Source organism: Thermobia domestica, chromosome 2 (genome assembly GCF_964235325.1).
Source record: "Thermobia domestica chromosome 2, izTheDome1.hap1.1, whole genome shotgun sequence".
Classification (NCBI taxonomy): domain Eukaryota; kingdom Metazoa; phylum Arthropoda; class Insecta; order Zygentoma; family Lepismatidae; genus Thermobia; species Thermobia domestica.
Window position 1 is genome coordinate 176,765,041 of NC_137455.1, and position 18,805 is coordinate 176,783,845.

General features: G+C 33.5%; 1 protein-coding gene across 1 annotated transcript in view; it reads right to left on the bottom strand.

The window, feature by feature from the left end:
- dcma (decima) overlaps positions 1-18,474 on the bottom strand; it is a 640,978-nt gene extending 622,504 nt beyond the window's left edge. Inside the window, exons 1-2 of the mRNA XM_081749850.1 lie at positions 18,445-18,474; positions 17,632-17,798 (exon numbers count right to left, since the gene is read on the bottom strand). Of these exons, the coding sequence (XP_081605976.1) occupies positions 17,632-17,798; positions 18,445-18,474 (197 nt within the window). The remainder of the gene's footprint in view (positions 1-17,631; positions 17,799-18,444) is intronic.
- Between the last annotated feature and the right edge of the window lie 331 nt (positions 18,475-18,805).

An 18,805-nucleotide genomic window follows, 5' to 3' on the forward strand; every position in this document is an offset into this window, starting at 1 on the left:
TCACGCTGAATATGACGACGAATTTGCACGTTCAGGGTACAAGGGAATAAAGATCTCTATATATTTTCATCGTTAAGATCTCTATCTTAAGCTCTTTTTAAAGCTTAAAAGATTCGGGCCCAGATATTGTAAATAACTTTTATACAGTAAAACATTGTAAATTTTTCCATGTAATGAAGTTCCGCACAAACTTTACGTCTATTTTTCTCACAACATTTGTAGTGTGACTTGATTCTCTTGTGTTTCGAAGAGCCCAAATTTTACGTTTTCAATATTTGTAATACTTACGAATATTTGTAATACTTATATTGATGTCTTTAACATAAAATAAAAGTAAATAAAAATTACGTGATTGCATCTTATATATTTACATCATGCGTTTATATAGTTCATGCACAGCTAATAAAGCTAATATTCTCTATATTCATAAGCAGAATCCAATTATTCATAGTTAAAAAAAAATCCAGATTTGGCATTCCTAGCTTTCGTAGTCCATTAAGGTTATAATTAACTCCTACTGTGGGCTACCCAATTTCCATCTTCCCAATAATTCAGAACTTTATGTGAGCTAAGTTCTAAGCAGGAAATGCGGTTCTAACTTGTTAATACATAATACCAACATATTGTGATACGGAGTGATAGTAGATAACAATGAGTCGAACATGCCGCCTGGAATATCCCAAACAATTTACTTGTACACAGGGGTTTCAAAAACAATACAGTTTTCACTTAATACCGCATGTGAACCAACCCGAATGGCCACACAACTAGCTGTTTGGGTATGTAACTGCTAGCACATGTGAACAATGACTTAAAATTTAAAATACTAATCTCTTGTAGATATTATAGACACCATACTGTACGACAATTTCATCAACAATTATTTTTAAATAATTATTTGTTCAGTATGTCAATCAGCTAGTTAGATGACACATTCTTTGGGTTGTAGAACTGATATGAGTGAAACTGTGTTTTATAATAAACAAGTGTGTTGTATGGTATTACAGTCATTTGTTTGTCAAATGAATTTGTAGATTTAACTTAGTGGGTATCAACATTCGTAAGTTCTGGGATAGAATAAATGTTCTTTGAACAAGTGTGGTATTTACGTGGGGTATCGTTAGGATAGTCCTTGACTGGATAATCTTGACTGCAACTAAGACATATTGGGGCAAGCAGCTGATATTGATTGTACGACTGACACCTTTCTCACAGTGAGCTCCTCCGTGGCTAAGCGGTTAGCATACATGCCTTTGGCGTGGAAGGCCCGGGTTCGATTCATGTGGTTCGGATTCCACGTTAATCAGTAGGTCCACGTCTCATATAGTCTCGCTGCTCAAAATCAACTCGACTTTAAACTCAAAATCAACTCAACCTTTCTCACAGAATAATTTCAGAAGCTTCATTTTCTGGAATCGCTTCTAAATATAGTCTCTATTACGCTAAATGTTACGGTCAACAATGTGGTTGATTAGAAATTATTATTATTGCTGCGTGTATCGTGTATATGTTATTATTAGGATTTATTGTTGTTACTGCGTATATATATAGTTGGAATTCACGATGGAATAAACTAAAGTTTTTCTTGGTAGTGATTGATTTCTAAATTGGTGAATTACATGTTTTCTAACTTTGATCTTGGATGTAAATATCTTCTCATCTATCACTCGGGACGTTGGCATTATGTTAATATCAGAGATAATAAACAATAATTAGTTTCAAAAGTTTTAAGAACATCAGAACGACTGAGTGCAGAACACTTATCAAAATCATGATATTTGTAACGGATATAAATTGAAGTAAATTTGTCATCCGTTACTCATACCTTCTAGATGTAATAATAGCATGACGAAGAAGCTGATTGCAGTCGTTCTGAGTAATAATTTAGTTTAGTTGTTTCAGAATAATAGATGTTATTTATTCGTTTCGCGTGCTGAAGTGAAACATTTGCAAATCATGTCACGTTACATATGTAGGCGTATTATTATAGAACTAAAACTTGATAAAGAAAATTAATAAACAGAAATTAATTTTATTTAAGTGTGTCTTCTTAATTCATCAATTTTATTGCTCAACAAACCTAAACATTCGTAGTTCCAGAAACAAAAATTCCACTCTCGATTCCATCCCCTGCCAAACCAATGCAGTCAAGCAAGCAGAGTTGTCATTTTCCACCTTCTTAAAGTTCTGTTTCATATTGTCATCTTATCTTTCTCTAACGAAAGACGTTAGCTAATACCTTATACACCTCGATTATAATTTTCATGTAAATGATGCAGCCAACCATTTTAGACTTCGATATTTTTACATGTTAGTAGATCAGTATATACATCTAAGCATAACTTTCTCCATTCGTCTGTTTGTTCGCCAATAAATGGATGGAAGAAACATTTTCCCCAAAACCTTGTTTTCCAGTCTTCATCATATATATATATATATATATATATATATATATATATATACCTTCTTGATATTAAAGATCAACTGTCTCATCCACATAGTACAAAACACATATTATTATATCGCCGCATGAGAATCAGAGGAACGTAACTCCATTTTCGTTCCTGGTACTGAACCCATAGGTTTACAGCTGAGAGGACAAAAATGTTGTTTTCTTAGAAAGATGTGGTTTTAATAAGATGTTAATTGAGCTACGTTACAACAGATGATCGACAAGGAGAACAGATGGCGTTATGTTCAATTTACAGAAAGTGGGGCTTTCAAATTTATGTCCAAACATGAAGAATAATTTGAATGTCCACTAAAAATCAATTGAATATCAATAGAATGTGCCTGTCAGAAGACAATATTTTAATTTCCAAATGTGGTTCTATGGTTATTTTGCAAAAAGTCGAATATTCCACAGTACTTCCGAAGGAAATTCCGTATCTGAGAAAACATTTAAATTTCCAGATCTACTGGATGTCCATTGGCAAAGTGGATATCCCAATCCTTCGAGACCGACACCCGTTGGACGTTCAAAGGGATGTCTCTGAGCTATGGGATATTATTAGCTCCGATGAGAAGTTAGCACGAAGTAATAATATAAGATTGCAGTCACTAATTCTGATACTTATTTAGTCTTCGATTTTGTTGTTTCACGTTACAACTATACCCAATTTTTAAAACATATCTACCTCTGCTTATGGTTATGAGTATACACTTTTTGAGCTGCTTTCTGGATTACAATTTGCCTTGATTACAATTACTTCTAACCAGATTTCTGTAGATACCGTCAGAATGATGTACTCGCCCCTATAGTATTTCTTATTAAATGTATATACCAGTAGTTGGATAAGTCAATTCTGTGTTAGATTTCTTCTTCCTATTTTGATTTTCCTACATGCGTATCTGAAATTGAAGATAGAAGATAACAGAGATAAGTTATAACTTGCGTCAGACCGTTGTAAATTCTCGAATACTGAGATAATTGCTCTTTCTATTAGCACCATATAACAATTTGTTTTGTTAAGACACTTCATCATCATGACAAACATAGGCCTATTACGAAAGCAGAGTTGTTTCTAGATATTGGATAGTTTATTCTTTAACGTTCTTAAAATTTATGAATTGCTAGAGGAAACTAAGACCATAAAGCACAATTACTATAGTGTAGAGTAGATATTATACCTTCAGATACACAAATGAATTCTAAGCAATTAGGTACAGTAGCTGAAAATTGGCGTTTGAGAGTTCTCCTTATGTTGACAGACTCGCTTGCAGCGACGCGATGTCGGCTATGTGCTGTACTCTTAGTCTAACAAGAACTTTGCAACATGTCGCCCGTTTAGTCCACAGGAGAAACAAGTCCACTTTTGCTCATTTCTGACGTGTTTCATCTTGAAGAACTCTATCTGAAATCACTTTCAGAATTTAAAATATTCATGTCCACATACTTTAAATTACTCTTATAGTGTGACAAACAATGCTAAATCTAAGTTTTTCACATAAGCGTACCGTCCAAACTATACATCTCTTTTTCTCGCAACATTGATAATTAAACTTGATTTCCTTGTGTCCTGAATGACGCATATCGTAATATTTATCCGATGAAAGTAAATTTCTTATCGAAAGCTTTGACAAGAGCGTGTCACGTGCTTGTTAGCTCACGCCAGAGGTCAATTTGGTTGCCGCATAGTATAGTATAGGCTAATATAGAATACTATGGACATTCGACTCAAATAAATGAGTTTATTTATCTAAATGCAAATTTTGTAACTACGTTTGACTAATGACTCCTTATAGACTGTTATATCTATTTTGTTGAGTTGTACTATATGCGTGGATCCTGCCCTTAAGTTTTAACCCATTTTCCACAAGGGTTAGAGAAGGGAGTAAGAGGGTGACATGTAAAAATAATTAAGAATAATCTAGTTAGTGTACAGTCTATAGTTTTCGGGGTCGCGGAGATGAATATTGACACTCCGGTGCGCTATAAGTCCACAATCATCCCATTTTGCATGGCAGTAAAGGGTCCTGGGAAGGAAAGGCGTGAGATGTAAAGAAACAATGATAAACGATTGATATTGGTATCCAATCCATTGTTTTGTGAAACCTGAAATGAACAGTGACACTCCAGATGCCTCAAAACTCACCCCCTTGTGTATTCTAAGCAGTCAAAGCGTTCAAATACGTTCATTCAATATACTTACTGGTATTCTTCTCGTGTGAAGGGTAGGCATTTCAACTAATATTTAATAAAGTATAACTTTTTATTTAATAATTTACATAGCGAAATTTGTACGGCAATGAAGATGGATGAAAAATTGAAGGAAAAGATAATTGGCGAAATAAAAAGAATTGCAGGAAACAAATCAAGAATAGAAGGATCATGGATACTAAACTTTTCTTTATTTATTGATCATTGTTTCATAAGTTGTACAGTGTAGAGAATGAATTACGACACTTTTGAAGAGAATTTTAGAGATAGTCCTTCGCTATATTGGAAAACATTATTTCAACATTTTCCTTGAGAGAAATAAAGAAATAATCTGAAAACAGTTAAATGGCTAGCTCAGAAAATCAAAGTCACGACCTCTTGATTGTTAATCGAGAATGCTGACTTATCACCTACTCATTAGCTTAGTATTCAATTAAGAACAAAAATTAGCCCTCTAGTGATTCATAGTATTCACAGTGTTGTTTAGTGTCAATATTGTTCTTCCACTTCCTTTTCTCCTCCATTCCTAATGTCCTCTCTGTTGACTGATTTATATTAAACTGCTTGCGTTGCAACAACGTGCGTGACAAATTTGTTACCGTTGTTACACGTCAGTTCGATATCTAGGGCTAAGTGCATTAATATAATCATCTGTCTTGACGGAGTTCTCTCAGACTCCTAGTATTGTTTGAAGAGTTGAGCCAGAGTGTCATATGATCATATTTATGAGAACAGGGAAATAGATTTTTAAATTTAGACACGATTCAGCATATATTCTAAATTTTTTTCTGGAAATTTCCATATATTCAGAACATATTTCTGAAGAAGCATAACTTTAATGCATTATATATTATGTTATCGAAAGTAACCGGTCAGTCACACTCCCGACCAGTTAAATTGCATTCTTAGATTGCTTATGGTTTCATCTCATGTAGTGACGTCTAACACGGGGTTTTCCTACACTATATCCTTTTGACATTTTTCACTCTTCCAACCATACTTTTGAGATAGCGTAAGATTTTCTGGGAAATAATAACCACACTTTACGAAGAGCACCAATGAGAGCAGGTATCAATGAAAATCTCTGTAGTTTATTGCGAAGTTAGCATTACAAAATAACCTATAAATGCTCAAACGGATTCAAATGTGGACATTGAAGTGGGTAGTCAATTAGCAATATGTTCTAGTAATCAAACGACTCCTCCATAATGCACAGTATGAACGTATTTTTTTTCATGGGATACATATAATAGTCAAATTATAATTGGTCTTCGATAAAAGACAACGAATAAATTGTTAGAATGTCCTTCTAATTCTTTGCCATAACTTTGTCTTAAATATCAAATGATTTGCTTAATTTTCAATACCTTAAATATATTAAATATATCTTCCTCACGAAAGATTAAGTTTCTTATATTGTAAGTAATTCCTTTGATACAACACTTGGGCACATTTAAAACTTACATTGACAACATCTTTCCTATAGACTAAAGTGAACCAAATGTAAAGATACATTCTTCCGGGAAAAGAGAGGTCCATGTCATTCCCGAATGAGCGAATTGTAAGAGCTATTTGTTCCAGTAGAGCGTGTGGTTCTCAGCCGTAATCTGAGCTAAACAGCACTAATACTGTAGCACTGTAGTACTGTATTTGATTTCCAGGAAATTCCCTGACAATGAGTTAACTCGATCGTGTTATCCTCATACCACGGGATTCGTTTTCTTGATGTATTTGGGCATCTGCTGGTACCAGAAAGGAGATGTGAATTTGTCTTAACATTGCGATGCCGACACTAGAGATATTGGTAAAAATCTACTCGATAGGAAATTTTCCTTCACCAGTTGGTATAACTGGTATATGGACTTCAGCCCATCGCGTTAAAGGCCGTATTCCATTGCCATTCCTCGAAAGAATTACTTTGAACGAGTTGTGCGATTTCTAACCATATTACTTTGCGGGCAACATTTACGAGCCGGTTTAAAGTGGTCAGATGTTGCTAAAGGGATACCTCCTGTCCAGTCCTCTATGGACAAAGATGTTATTGCATGTGAATAACAATTTTGAACTACGATGGACATGACCTGAAACGTCATACAATTGCTCTCCTGTATAAGCGAATTGCTCAGATCCTTGCATGTTCTACCATTCTTCGATGTAATTCTGTCAGATATCAAACTTCCTAAACTTCAGATATTTTTCTAAAACGTTCTATTAGATTGGTGCGAATGAAATATTCCCCTTGACGTTTGGAGGAAACTCACCTCATAATACAATATAGGGCTGGACTAAAGTCACGTTTCTAACGTCATAAACTCAGTACATATCCAACAAACAGACTAGGGTACCTAGACAGTTATGAGGCAATCCATTTTTGAACTGGGTCGTATGCGCGTGCACACAATTAGAGAACACATACTTGCGAATGGTATTTCTGAACGAATGTAAACTGATGTGTTCTGCATAGCAAGCCGCAGAAACATTAACAGAACATTTGTGAAAGGAATGGCGAATGGACGCATCATTCGCCATTGGTTTTGACAAATTTTCTCTCTGTGATACGCATAATATAAGCCCGCGGACAGCGACAACATGATAATTCCAAACAGAAAGATCCACTACGAATATAGTTGCAGGAACAAAATCAAGACAAAACTAAACATATTTTTTCCTTGCTTATCTTTTTGAATGGCACTATGAATTAGTTACAAGATAGACGTACTCAAAATGCTTTCTATTACTTTTGAAATCCTTTCCAAGTTTACAGGAAGAAAAAGCGGATTAATGAAACCTGACATGGGAGAACAGTGCTCTTACGCGAACATACTTACAAGTAAACCTTACGTTTGGGTGAATCAAGTTGCTGACTGAGACACATATGAGAAAGTAGTACTAAATGTGGTCAGTATTTCAGTGAAGTTGTAGGTGCGAAGCTCCAGGGATTTAGGAGATACAGCTACCAGAACATCACATGGAAGTACAGAATAGTCTTCATACAGTTGGAGGTAAAAGCCCTGTATAGCTATTTTTGCTTTATCATTAACCAGCACAAAAGTAAATGGGAATAGAATAATGCAATAGATGACTTCGGGCTAGAAGTTAATCAGAAATACAATGGTGGTGTTATACCGTTGGATTTATGGTAAAATTTGCTATTAATAAGGTGTCACTGTTATGCGTTTTGTTTAAAACTTTTGTCTGATCCAAAATGGCGGATTTGAACATGGCCGCCATCAAGGCAACTCTTACCATAGACCTAATATTTACCCACCTGCTTTTTATTTAATTATTATCATTAACACAAAATTTACAAGGTGGGGTAAAGGACTAATACATATTCTGCAACAATATTTAATTTCCCTGTAACTTTTTACCAATTGCGCGTAAATCAAAATTAACGTCACCATTGTTCTTCTGATTAAATTTGCGCCTTAAATCATGTATCACATGACCCTATTCCTATTTTAAAAACTTAACCTTAATTCAAAATGGCGGATTTCAAGATAGCCGCCGTCAGGTATACCCTTACTATATGACTTCCCCCTAGTCCTAATATGTACCCATATATTTGTTATTCATCTTTTATCGTTACAAGAGGTCTTACAGGGCTTTTACCTCCAACTGTATGAAGACTATTCCGTACTTCCATGTGATGTTCTGGTAGCTGTATCTCCTAAACCCCTGGAGCTTGGCACCTACAACTTCACTGAAATACTGATCACATTTAGTACTACTTTCTCATATGTATTTCAGTCAGCAACTCGATTCACCCAAACGTAAGGTTTACTTGTTGGTGTCATACTAGACACTTCGTTCAACACAAGCATAAACTCAACGATTATAAAACCCTCTATGGTACTTCAGTTGCTACCAAAAATGTGCAAGGTTCCAGGTTCGATTCCCAGAGGAAGAGTATTAAAATTTGAACGCATCATGGTTTTCTGGATTCCACCACAAATTGTAGTTCCAGAAAACAACAAACAACAACTGAACTCCAATCCAGCTACCCAATGAACTCGTACTTGAAATCAACCGTCGTCTTAAACATATTTTGCCTATAATATATACATTTAACTTAATTTATGCAACTTTGCTTAAGAGATTTTTTTTAGAGTAATGCTCAGAAATGTATCTCCTATTAATGTTATTCCATGGCTATGTTAATTTAGCCATTAAATATTATCTATTGTTATACTTTTCTGATTTGTTTATTTGTTGAACTTTAGAATCCTTTTTCAGCACCAAAACTATGTTAGACGTAAATTTATAATTTATGATGAAAACTGAATTACTGTAATGAATTCAAATTTCAGTGTACTTTCACCAAGAATCGAATCCGGAATCACGTGCACCAATGAAGCAGTTGCTCCTCACTAGAAGAGCAGAAAGACTTAGTTCACGCATATTAGATTCAGCTTTAAAGCATTATGAAGGCTACAAGAAAATTATTATTGTTTCAGCTTTAATCATGACGAATAAACTATATGTATTACTAAGTAGCTAAATTTCCATTAAAATCTCTCCCTCAAAAGTAACACAGTATTGTTTAAGCCATGTTCGTTAATTAGACTCGTTTATGCATGCATGCTGTATACTAAATCCGTTCCAAAGAAGTCATATATTCCTTTAAAGTGCCTGACTATCTCTTTCATTATGAATGCAAATTGCAACGTGGTAGGAGCGGATTATTTCTCATTTCAGTTTATGTAAGAAAAGAACAACAACAACGCATGCTACTTTCCTTATCAAAACGCTTTCAACCCCTTTTGACCGATAATTTTTGACAGATTGTTTTCGTTGAGTCCACTCCAGCTATGATCAGATAGCATTTGGTTGTAATAGTGTTCTTGCATGTTGGTTGGAAAGTACAACGCGAGGTTTGTTCAGGCATTAAGAAGACGACGAAGTTTTAACAAGAAAGGGACGGAAGATTGGTGATGTGTGTAATGCATGTGTATTAGGTTATATAAGTAGCAAGGTAAAACTATATGTTGTGGATGACTACATTCAAATATCTTCATCTAATCTAATGCATTCATCTACTTGGGAATAATGAATTTGAAACACAAGGGTTTCGTCACAGGAGTTATCTGATTTTCTTGCAAATTAAGTTTTTAACTTTCGGAAAATGTAATCACTTACTTTTTTGGAATAAACTTTGCCCAAATGTCGTGTTTCATTTTCAAGATATTATAAGAAAGTGGTAATTCTTATGTTATCGTAGTGGATCTTTATATCTGGAATGTTACTTAAACTGAAAACGTTTGATCTAATATTTAGAATGACCATTTGCTAATTTAGGACTATTTCCTAAATATTTTCTATCGAAATATTTTTTAATTATGTCTTTAGATATCAATTACCCTTCGGCAAGCTGGAGATTTGGCCCTCAGACTCACCACATTTGTTCAGGCTATGGCCTCGCACTTCTCATATCCTTAATATATCTAATACTAAAGGATTTCGAGACATGGCTATCTTATTATGACTATTACAAACCTCATTTTTTTTCTTCTCTCCTTTTTTTCTCTTCTAAGGAAAACATAAAAAGCTTGGAAACACGTCATTAATTATTTTAAATGAAAAATCTAATTACCAAATTTCATGTCTCTAGCCTTAACAAATTCCGAAATATGCCCATCCAATTATAATAATTATATCCCTACCTTTTTCTTCCTTTCTAGAGTAAATTATCAAGAAACGGTGAAACGCGTGTCTAATTATTAGACTTTCAAATTATGCTATGCACAAGCGTCGGAAGTTTTATACAACGGCTTTGTTCGTCTGTCCGTCTATTGACAGCTATCACGCCAAAAACGGTAAGAAATATCGGTTTTGGTTTGATACCTTTAAAGAGATATCCGATTTTTTTTCAATTGCTTCAGCGTTCCAAGAATAGGTCCCATCTCTTCTGCTAACTCTCTATTCAAACCGAGAGTGATTCAAATTATTCATTTCTGGTTTCGACGTTTATCACCCTGCAATCTTGATCCAGCATGTTGTTTATCTTTCCGAAACATGCAGTTATGGCGCCTCCACTTTCCTTCTCTACTTCACGGTACCGCTGCTTTTGACTGAACAACACAAAGTTCACTCCCCACACTTTCTCCTCTCACATTCCCTTATCAGCTCTTGTACTGCTAGGACACACCCCTTTGAATTGAGAACAGCGTTGCCACTACTTTTTATCTAACCTATGTATTAGGATTATGAGAGAATATATAAAGTTAGAATATTGTTGTTGTTTGAACTGCTTCTAAGCACATGTGCTTCCCAGAGGTTAAAATATTTATTGGTTAAAACTTAACAAATATTGTCGACCTTAAAACTTCAAGTACGGGGGTATGAGAGGGTATATACCTCACCTATTTGCAGTATGAGAGGGCATATAAAGCCTCTGAGAGAGGCCTTGATAAATATAAATCAATTCATTGAATTTTTCACGATTATTACTGAAAGCTTCAAATACCAACATAGATTCATTCATAAACGTAAATTTTCTGTAAACCTGCTTTACAGTGTCGCCAGAAATAATTGTATTCTGTTTGTTGTAAATGCATTGAAAGGTTTTTCTTAATTCACCAGCGTGGAGAAAATGATGTTTGGATGGAGCTAATACTAAGCTGAAATCAAGCAACGAAATGATAAAGACATAAGCATGAACACTATCAAGTTGTGATCCTTGCACAAATTTTGCAAAATTGAGTATTCTGCTAACCATAAGGTGTGGAGGTCGCTAGTAGAATTTGATTTTCATTTGTTACGGAGGTTTGAACGACTCTGTAAATAGAAAGCACTTTTTCCCAGCTGTTGAACTCAAAGATGGCTTAAATACATTGGCGTCAACAGAATACACTGATGATACAGAAAAAGTGGTACCTCAGTAAAGTATGATAAGGGCTTGAATGTATGTGGTGAATTTGTTGAAAGGTAGAATAATATATTATTCTCAATACCATAAATCTTTTGCAGATAATCATTTATATGTGTTTCACATCAAAATTTTCCTTTCTTCATTATGACCCCTCATATATTGACCGTACAATATGAAAAAAATGTATATAAAACACTCGGAAACAGTACCTCGTATTTGTCTTATGTCGATATCACCATCCTACTGATGACGTAGTGTGCGCAATTAAGTAAGTGTTTACAATAATGACACCGTTGAGACATGCTACGACAGAAGCAGAAAATAAGTAAATTATGTTTGATTTCTGTAGCTATATATATATATATATATATATATATATATATATATATATATATATACTCTATTTATGTTTCAGTAGGGGAGATATTATCTATCAGCCTTTCGTGATGTGAATTGAACGAAGCAGATTACGCAAGTGGGAATTCTTTGCACGTTATTGCTTTCCTTGCTTGTGTTTAGTGTAGCATGGCGGAGGGAAGGAGAAATATTTTAGTTTCTCGTGATATTTACTATGGAACTGTCTGCATGCATCAGCTCCTGAACATATGTGAGAAATTGCCATATTGAGTTCCTTTTTCCCCTATCTCAATTTCACATCGCTTCAATAAAAGCTGGCGCAACAAGTACAATTTATTTTATGGTTTATTTTATAACTTAGTGCAACGCTAGGAGGTTGTTACCACTATCTGCAATAAGTGCACTAACTCCACCTCTTCCGAAGAGGCAAAAAGTAATGAAAAGATAGTTTGTATATAATGAGGCAGTTGGGAACAAATTTTTGGGGGGGAAGTTTTCAACAAGGCACTTTATATTTTTATCGCTTCTTTTGCCTACTATTATTACAATGTAATATATTAAAAATACAATACGTTATCTCATAGTAGCATACATGTTTCGATGTTAGTTATAGTAACAATTCTCTTGACATGCAAGTTAAAACATGTACTTGGTATTACTTTGTTACAACGCTCAATGTTTATATATAGATATTTATATTCCAATTATTTCCTACAATATGGAGAGTCAGTTGCCTAGCAATTACTTAATATTTCCGCTTGGTATTAGATCCGTTCAAAACAAAGAGACACTACACGGTACTATCGACACTATAACATAACTAGCGACCATTAAAGAAAAAAAACAGTTACTCAAAAAGCGAAGGACTCCGCCGAATATCACTATATAGCATATTTTAGAATCCGATGAGTTGCCTGTGAAATTATGTTATATGAAACATGACTGACATATAAGAACTGGCCATTCATAAGGTAAGATATTTTTTCAGCCATTTATAATATATTTGCATAATGTTTTATTTGCTTTTTTTCTTGTAGTCCAGGAACATACTACAGGTTTTCTCCGTTTCTCTCGAATTCACTGAAATGTGCCATGCAGCGTTATTCGCTGGAATGCTTCACTTAATTAAATTTTATTCTATACAAGATAAGTAAGCTATTGTTTAGATGCGAAAACCGTTTTCACAGAAGCGTGAGAAAATTTCAATTAGTCAAGCTTTTGAAGGACTACATGTCAATAAATAAATAAATAAATCCGTAAAATAGAGAAACAACTTAGTCTTAAAAACGTTTGCAAATGCATGTATACAAGACACTATTTTATACTGAGAGCAGGTAAGAAAAGAATTGAATGGAAAACCAGAGATTACCATCAGAATATTTTGCAGATCCAATACTATAAATGATAATGGAAAATAACTTCGATCCCGAAAGAACATAAATTATGAGTATTAAATTGTGGGTATGTAATGAGAAGTAAAATAGAATTAAGAGTGGTTCTGACACAGAGTTTATTAACTGAATCTAGAAAATTATTTCCTAACACAGACAAGTCACCAACAGTCTGTATCATTAAATAGTAACTGAAGTTTCGGCAAAAGCTTCAGACCATCTGAATTGCCAATCTTAGTCGGATGTAAGAAAGACTTACCAATTCAATGATGAACATTGGCCAAGCAATTGTTTAGAACCTTTGTTATCAAACTTATATATAGAATTTCGAGACACTTGAATATGCATTGTCAATATTAATGGCGGTTTCCTTATTACGATGACACTGGTAGACCCTATAAGATTGTGAAATCTAGTCCTATGTTTGTCCGTTACTCCACACAATAACTTAAAAGAAAGAGAATTAATTTAAGTTGTTTTCTTACTAGAGCGGTTTCTCGATCGAGTTTGTTAATGGAATCAATTTATTAATGTCTTCACGGCTAACGGTGAGTTCAATAGTGGCTATCTATGTAACATTCTTTCGTAAATGTACGTTTCGCCTAATGCTAATAAGTAAACCTCAAAATATTAAGAGTTACAGGTTGCATAATTACCTAGGCTAAAATATTTAGATACTCTTAATACTTATTGTAAATGCAAGGCCATATAAATGCAAGGCCATTTTGTCTGATTTTCTTTGCTGTCTTCAGCAGAATTTATTTATATATTCTCGCTGTAATGACTGAGTTGAGGTACACTCTTTCGCATTTACAAGCACTGTTGCCAATGTCAATGATGAAGTTGCGAGATTCTAATGAAGGATGATTACTTTGTTGTTAAAATACTCCTCTTCGTCGCTAGCATGCGTTTGTATGCTTGGTCTTCCCCTGAGTCGACCTTCGATTGAGATGTTTGCCTAAGATAAAAATCCAAGTAATAAATTGGATTCTATTTTAAGCAGTTTGTTCTGTCTAATATAACCCAGGTGCCGGAAAACAAAAAAAAACTTTAAATGATCAAGAGTGGCTAAACGATTAGCGGACGCGCGTTTAGAGTGAGAAAACCCAGGTTTGATTCCCGGAGGATGTCCATGAGCTTCGGATTCCACTTAAACTCTAGATTCACGTCTCAAAGATGGTGAAAGAAACATTAAACTGTAGGTTCATGTCTCAAAGATGGCTAAATAAATTTTAAACTCTTTAAAGATGGTTAAAGAAACGTTAAACTCTAGGTTGATGTCTCAAAGATGGGAAAGAAACATTAAAGTAAGAGTGAAACAAAATGATTATTCTTTAAATTAACAATATGACTTTAAAATATTTAGTGTGTTTGAAATATATATATATATATATATATATATATATATATATATATATATATATATATATATATATGCAGCTAGCAAATAAATATATGTAGGTGCGATAACTATTTCTCATTTCTTTCACATCTTTTCATTTTTAACTAACAATTTTAAGCTGGGAAAAAGTGCTTTTATGTTCTAAAACGTCGATGTAATTGCTTCCGATTGCATTTCATTAGTCCTATTATTTTAGTTATTTCATTTTCTCTTTTAAGCTAGCACACGAACACAAAAGAAAATAAATTGACTACTATTAAAGTAGTTGCTGATAAATTAAATAAATAAAATGTTCCTATTGAAGTATTGCTGATAAATGAAAAGATTTTTAAAAACAGTTACCAGTTAATCGATATCAGAGGTAGTAATATGTGAATTTGTAGCAAATAAATTAAACTAATTATATCTTTAGGTTTTATCTAAATAGAACTGTTCATTTGGCAATTAATGATTTACTAGAAATCTGAAATTGGATATCAGATTATTATCATTAATAAGCATCACCAAATTCCTGCTCCTAAAATTCAAGCGTAGCTTGTTGTTGTTGAATTAGAGTTTAACGCCCCTCTCAGCAGTGAGACTATATGAGACATGGAACTAAAGTTTAACGTGTGATTCTAATCCTGGTCTCTCGTGCCGAAGATCCGTACGTTAAACATATAGCCACGGAGGAGCTCTCTGGTGTGTAGCACATTCATGTTCGGTCCGTGTAATCAAAAGGCTTAACTTCTGTTTGAAGTACGATTCCTCTCAAAACCCAAACCCATATTATGATCCGAATGTCAGTTTATTTCAGTATTAATCTGGGACGTAAAGAAAAAAAATTCAGAGTTAAGTTATGAGCAATGAAATTTCTACAAATTAACGACATATCGGAAATATTTATTGAGGTAGAAATAATTCATCACGGTGTAATATTTTAAAATGCGATTTCAAATCTAAGATTCAAAAAACTAGAATTTTAAATTCAAAATTTTAAATCATTATATAATAATAATAATCCTAAGAATAATTTACAAGATCAACTCAGTAATTGGTGCTTTTATACTTTAAAAAATGGTTAGTCCCGATACTTGCCAAAAGGTACTATACTTAATAATAATAATAATTGCTATATACATTGTTTGAAAATTAAATAGGTCTGAACTTCATTAAATTTTTATTTTATTATATTATATATGAAAATATTACAAATGAAATAGTATTAAAATAGTGAAATATATTTATTTATTATTACGTTAAAAATAATTATTTCATAATTTTATGTCATTCAGTGTTAAAACATGTTTAACAATTTTGGTTAGAATGTATCATGTTATATACGTTAATTGTACCGGTATTATAGTACTGAAGCTAGTCGAGAGTCCTTTGATCCAATACCGGGCCTAATTGTCAATAATCAATATAAATGTCGCAAATCTAATTGTCATAAAATATGCACGTACATTTCTCTGAAAAGACTGAGCTTTTTTCTTTTGGTGAGGCAATGACTTTAGCAAGAATATAAATATTTGTGAAAGGTTTACACGAAACAATTAGAATGCAATACATCGGAGGAATATTAATTGGTGAGTGGAAATAAATATCCTAACAATAAGTCCATACTTATTTAGTTATTGTATTGTAATATTCTTAACCTTAATTGTAAATCTATCTTACTTCAGACTCTAATTTCAAGTTTTTATGTGTCTCTTGAAATCAGTGGAAAATATCAAGCACCTCTGTTCTTTTCATTTATTGACTGCCTACTCTAGACAAATAACTAAAACTTGCCTTCCGCAAAACAATTACACAAGATAAAATGATGATTATTGTAAGAATATTTAGTAAAATTACCATCAATTAGTGTCAACACCGCTGTCGGAATTTGAGGACTACAGTTGATAGCTAAATAAAACTTAATGTATATACATAAAAATGTATCCTCCTTAATAGATATGTAAGACCAGCGTGCAGTAACATACTGAATTACTGACAATGTATTTGTAAATATTTCGTTGTAATTTTACTGTAAGATCTCACTGAATAAGTAGCCTTGTAGGGAGAGCACGTTGACAATTTTGGATTAATATATTACTCGAAGCAAGCAGAGAATGTTATACAACATTTCAGAGGAAATTGTATTGCCAGCAAGTGCGAGAGGTGAATACTAGTGATAATATTAATGAATTCTTAACCGGAAACGGTGGCATGATCATGTAATTTAGATCCCTTGGGAACAAGATACTATTGTGGAGAAATGTCATATACTGTGGGGATTAATTTTACCTAATGGTCTGCAAATCCTTTAATGCACTAAATTTAACCTTTGTCGTAGTTTGGAGTCCATACTAATACCCGTCGTTCATACCCTAAAACATAATAGATAAAATTTCAAACTCAATGAGTTATTCTGAAGGCTAATTTTTTTTTACAAACATATTTACCAAAATTTAAAGCATTATATCGCTTTCCACAATATTTGGTATTTTCGTTCACAATGTGTGTACTTTCAGAGCATAATGAAATAATAAATCGTCGTACTGACTATTACATTTTGCAAGTATCAAACAAACCAGGTCTTCAGGTACAGTACTTTGAAATGATGATCAAGGTTTCAAGAAAGGGAGGAATCTAACAAGGGGGAAAAACAGCCGAGAAAGCAACTAAGTTCGTCAAACGAAGGATATCGTATTTTAAGAGATGCATAAACAATTTTTGCATCTAAACAAATGCAACTTTAACTAAGGTAACCTACAGTGTAGTGTGTTCCATTAACAGACAGTTTTCTGACAGAATCAGAAATATGCTAGGGTTATTCTTTGGTCACCAGGCGTTTAGTGGATACACTAAGCGCCTGTTTAGTTGCGAAATCACATAGCTAGAAGTATGCCCTTAAATGTTTGCTAATGCTGAGTGAACTAAGCATCTATTTCTATGGACTCAGTTTAGATAATATCCTCTTACTAACCTTCGTATTTGTGGCAGAAGAATTTGATTGGTGTTCTTACATGCTTCCACACACTGTCTTCGAAGTTTCCGTATTTTTTCTCGCAATTCTGGACAGTCTTTTGGTTGTCCGATATGGATGAGCAGGTCCCGAAACAAAGCCACCTGGCTGTTTATCTCGAGAATCATCTGAAAAAAAAATAAAGAAATAAACAATGTATTAATGTCTTAAAAACAAATGATGTTTTAATTCAATTAGTTTCCTTAATTTTACAGATGTTGATGAACCTTATATTACAACGTGAAATCTATTAATGAATAAATACAACATTTGATTGCAATCTCGGTACAACTTTTTCTAATATTTTCAAAACTTGCTATTATATTAGAGAGGATCGGGATCAGCATAGGATGATTAGATAACACTAAACTAGGTTTAGGTTTCTCCTGGTGTTCCTTCCAATTCAAAATCACATACTTCTCACGTACACAACACACTACTATATAAAGTAGACATGAGAATTTCAGGAGAACACAATGGTATGTTACATTTTCTAACTTTTGAGGAAGTGGAAAAAGAGGTTCAACATTCCCATATAATTCAATGCAATGTCACATACCAAACAAAGCTGCAGATATATTTCCGAAATTAAACTACCTACATACTGTTATGTGGTTTGATCCAACACATTTCAAGTAATACTTGTATTCAATTTCACTAGGCCTTTATTATTATGTTCCCCGCAGCCACTGATATAAGCTAAATTGGATTCATAGCACACTCGGTTTTAGAGTACATTGTTCCTCAATTACAGACCTATCAGATTTCAGTTACCATTAGAATAAATGAAATCTTTAGATTCATTTCACATTATTTTAAGAGATTTACAAAAAACACACTGAAAAAGACTAAAGGAGACAGATGAAATGACGGAGTTAATGGTTATAGAGGAATCAGTAGAATGATAAATTATGTAAGTTGTATCATCTCTATCTGTATGCTGTACTAATTTATTAATTTTACTTTAAAATGGTTTTGATGTTCAATATGTATGTTGCTCAACCTTTTCGTACTTGGAATATATTTAATACTTGATTTTGTTGAAACTACATTTGTTTTTTCCTTTTGAAACTTTACTGACTTTATTTACTTTTTCGAAAACTAAGATTTGAGTTCAATTCCAAATCAAGAGATG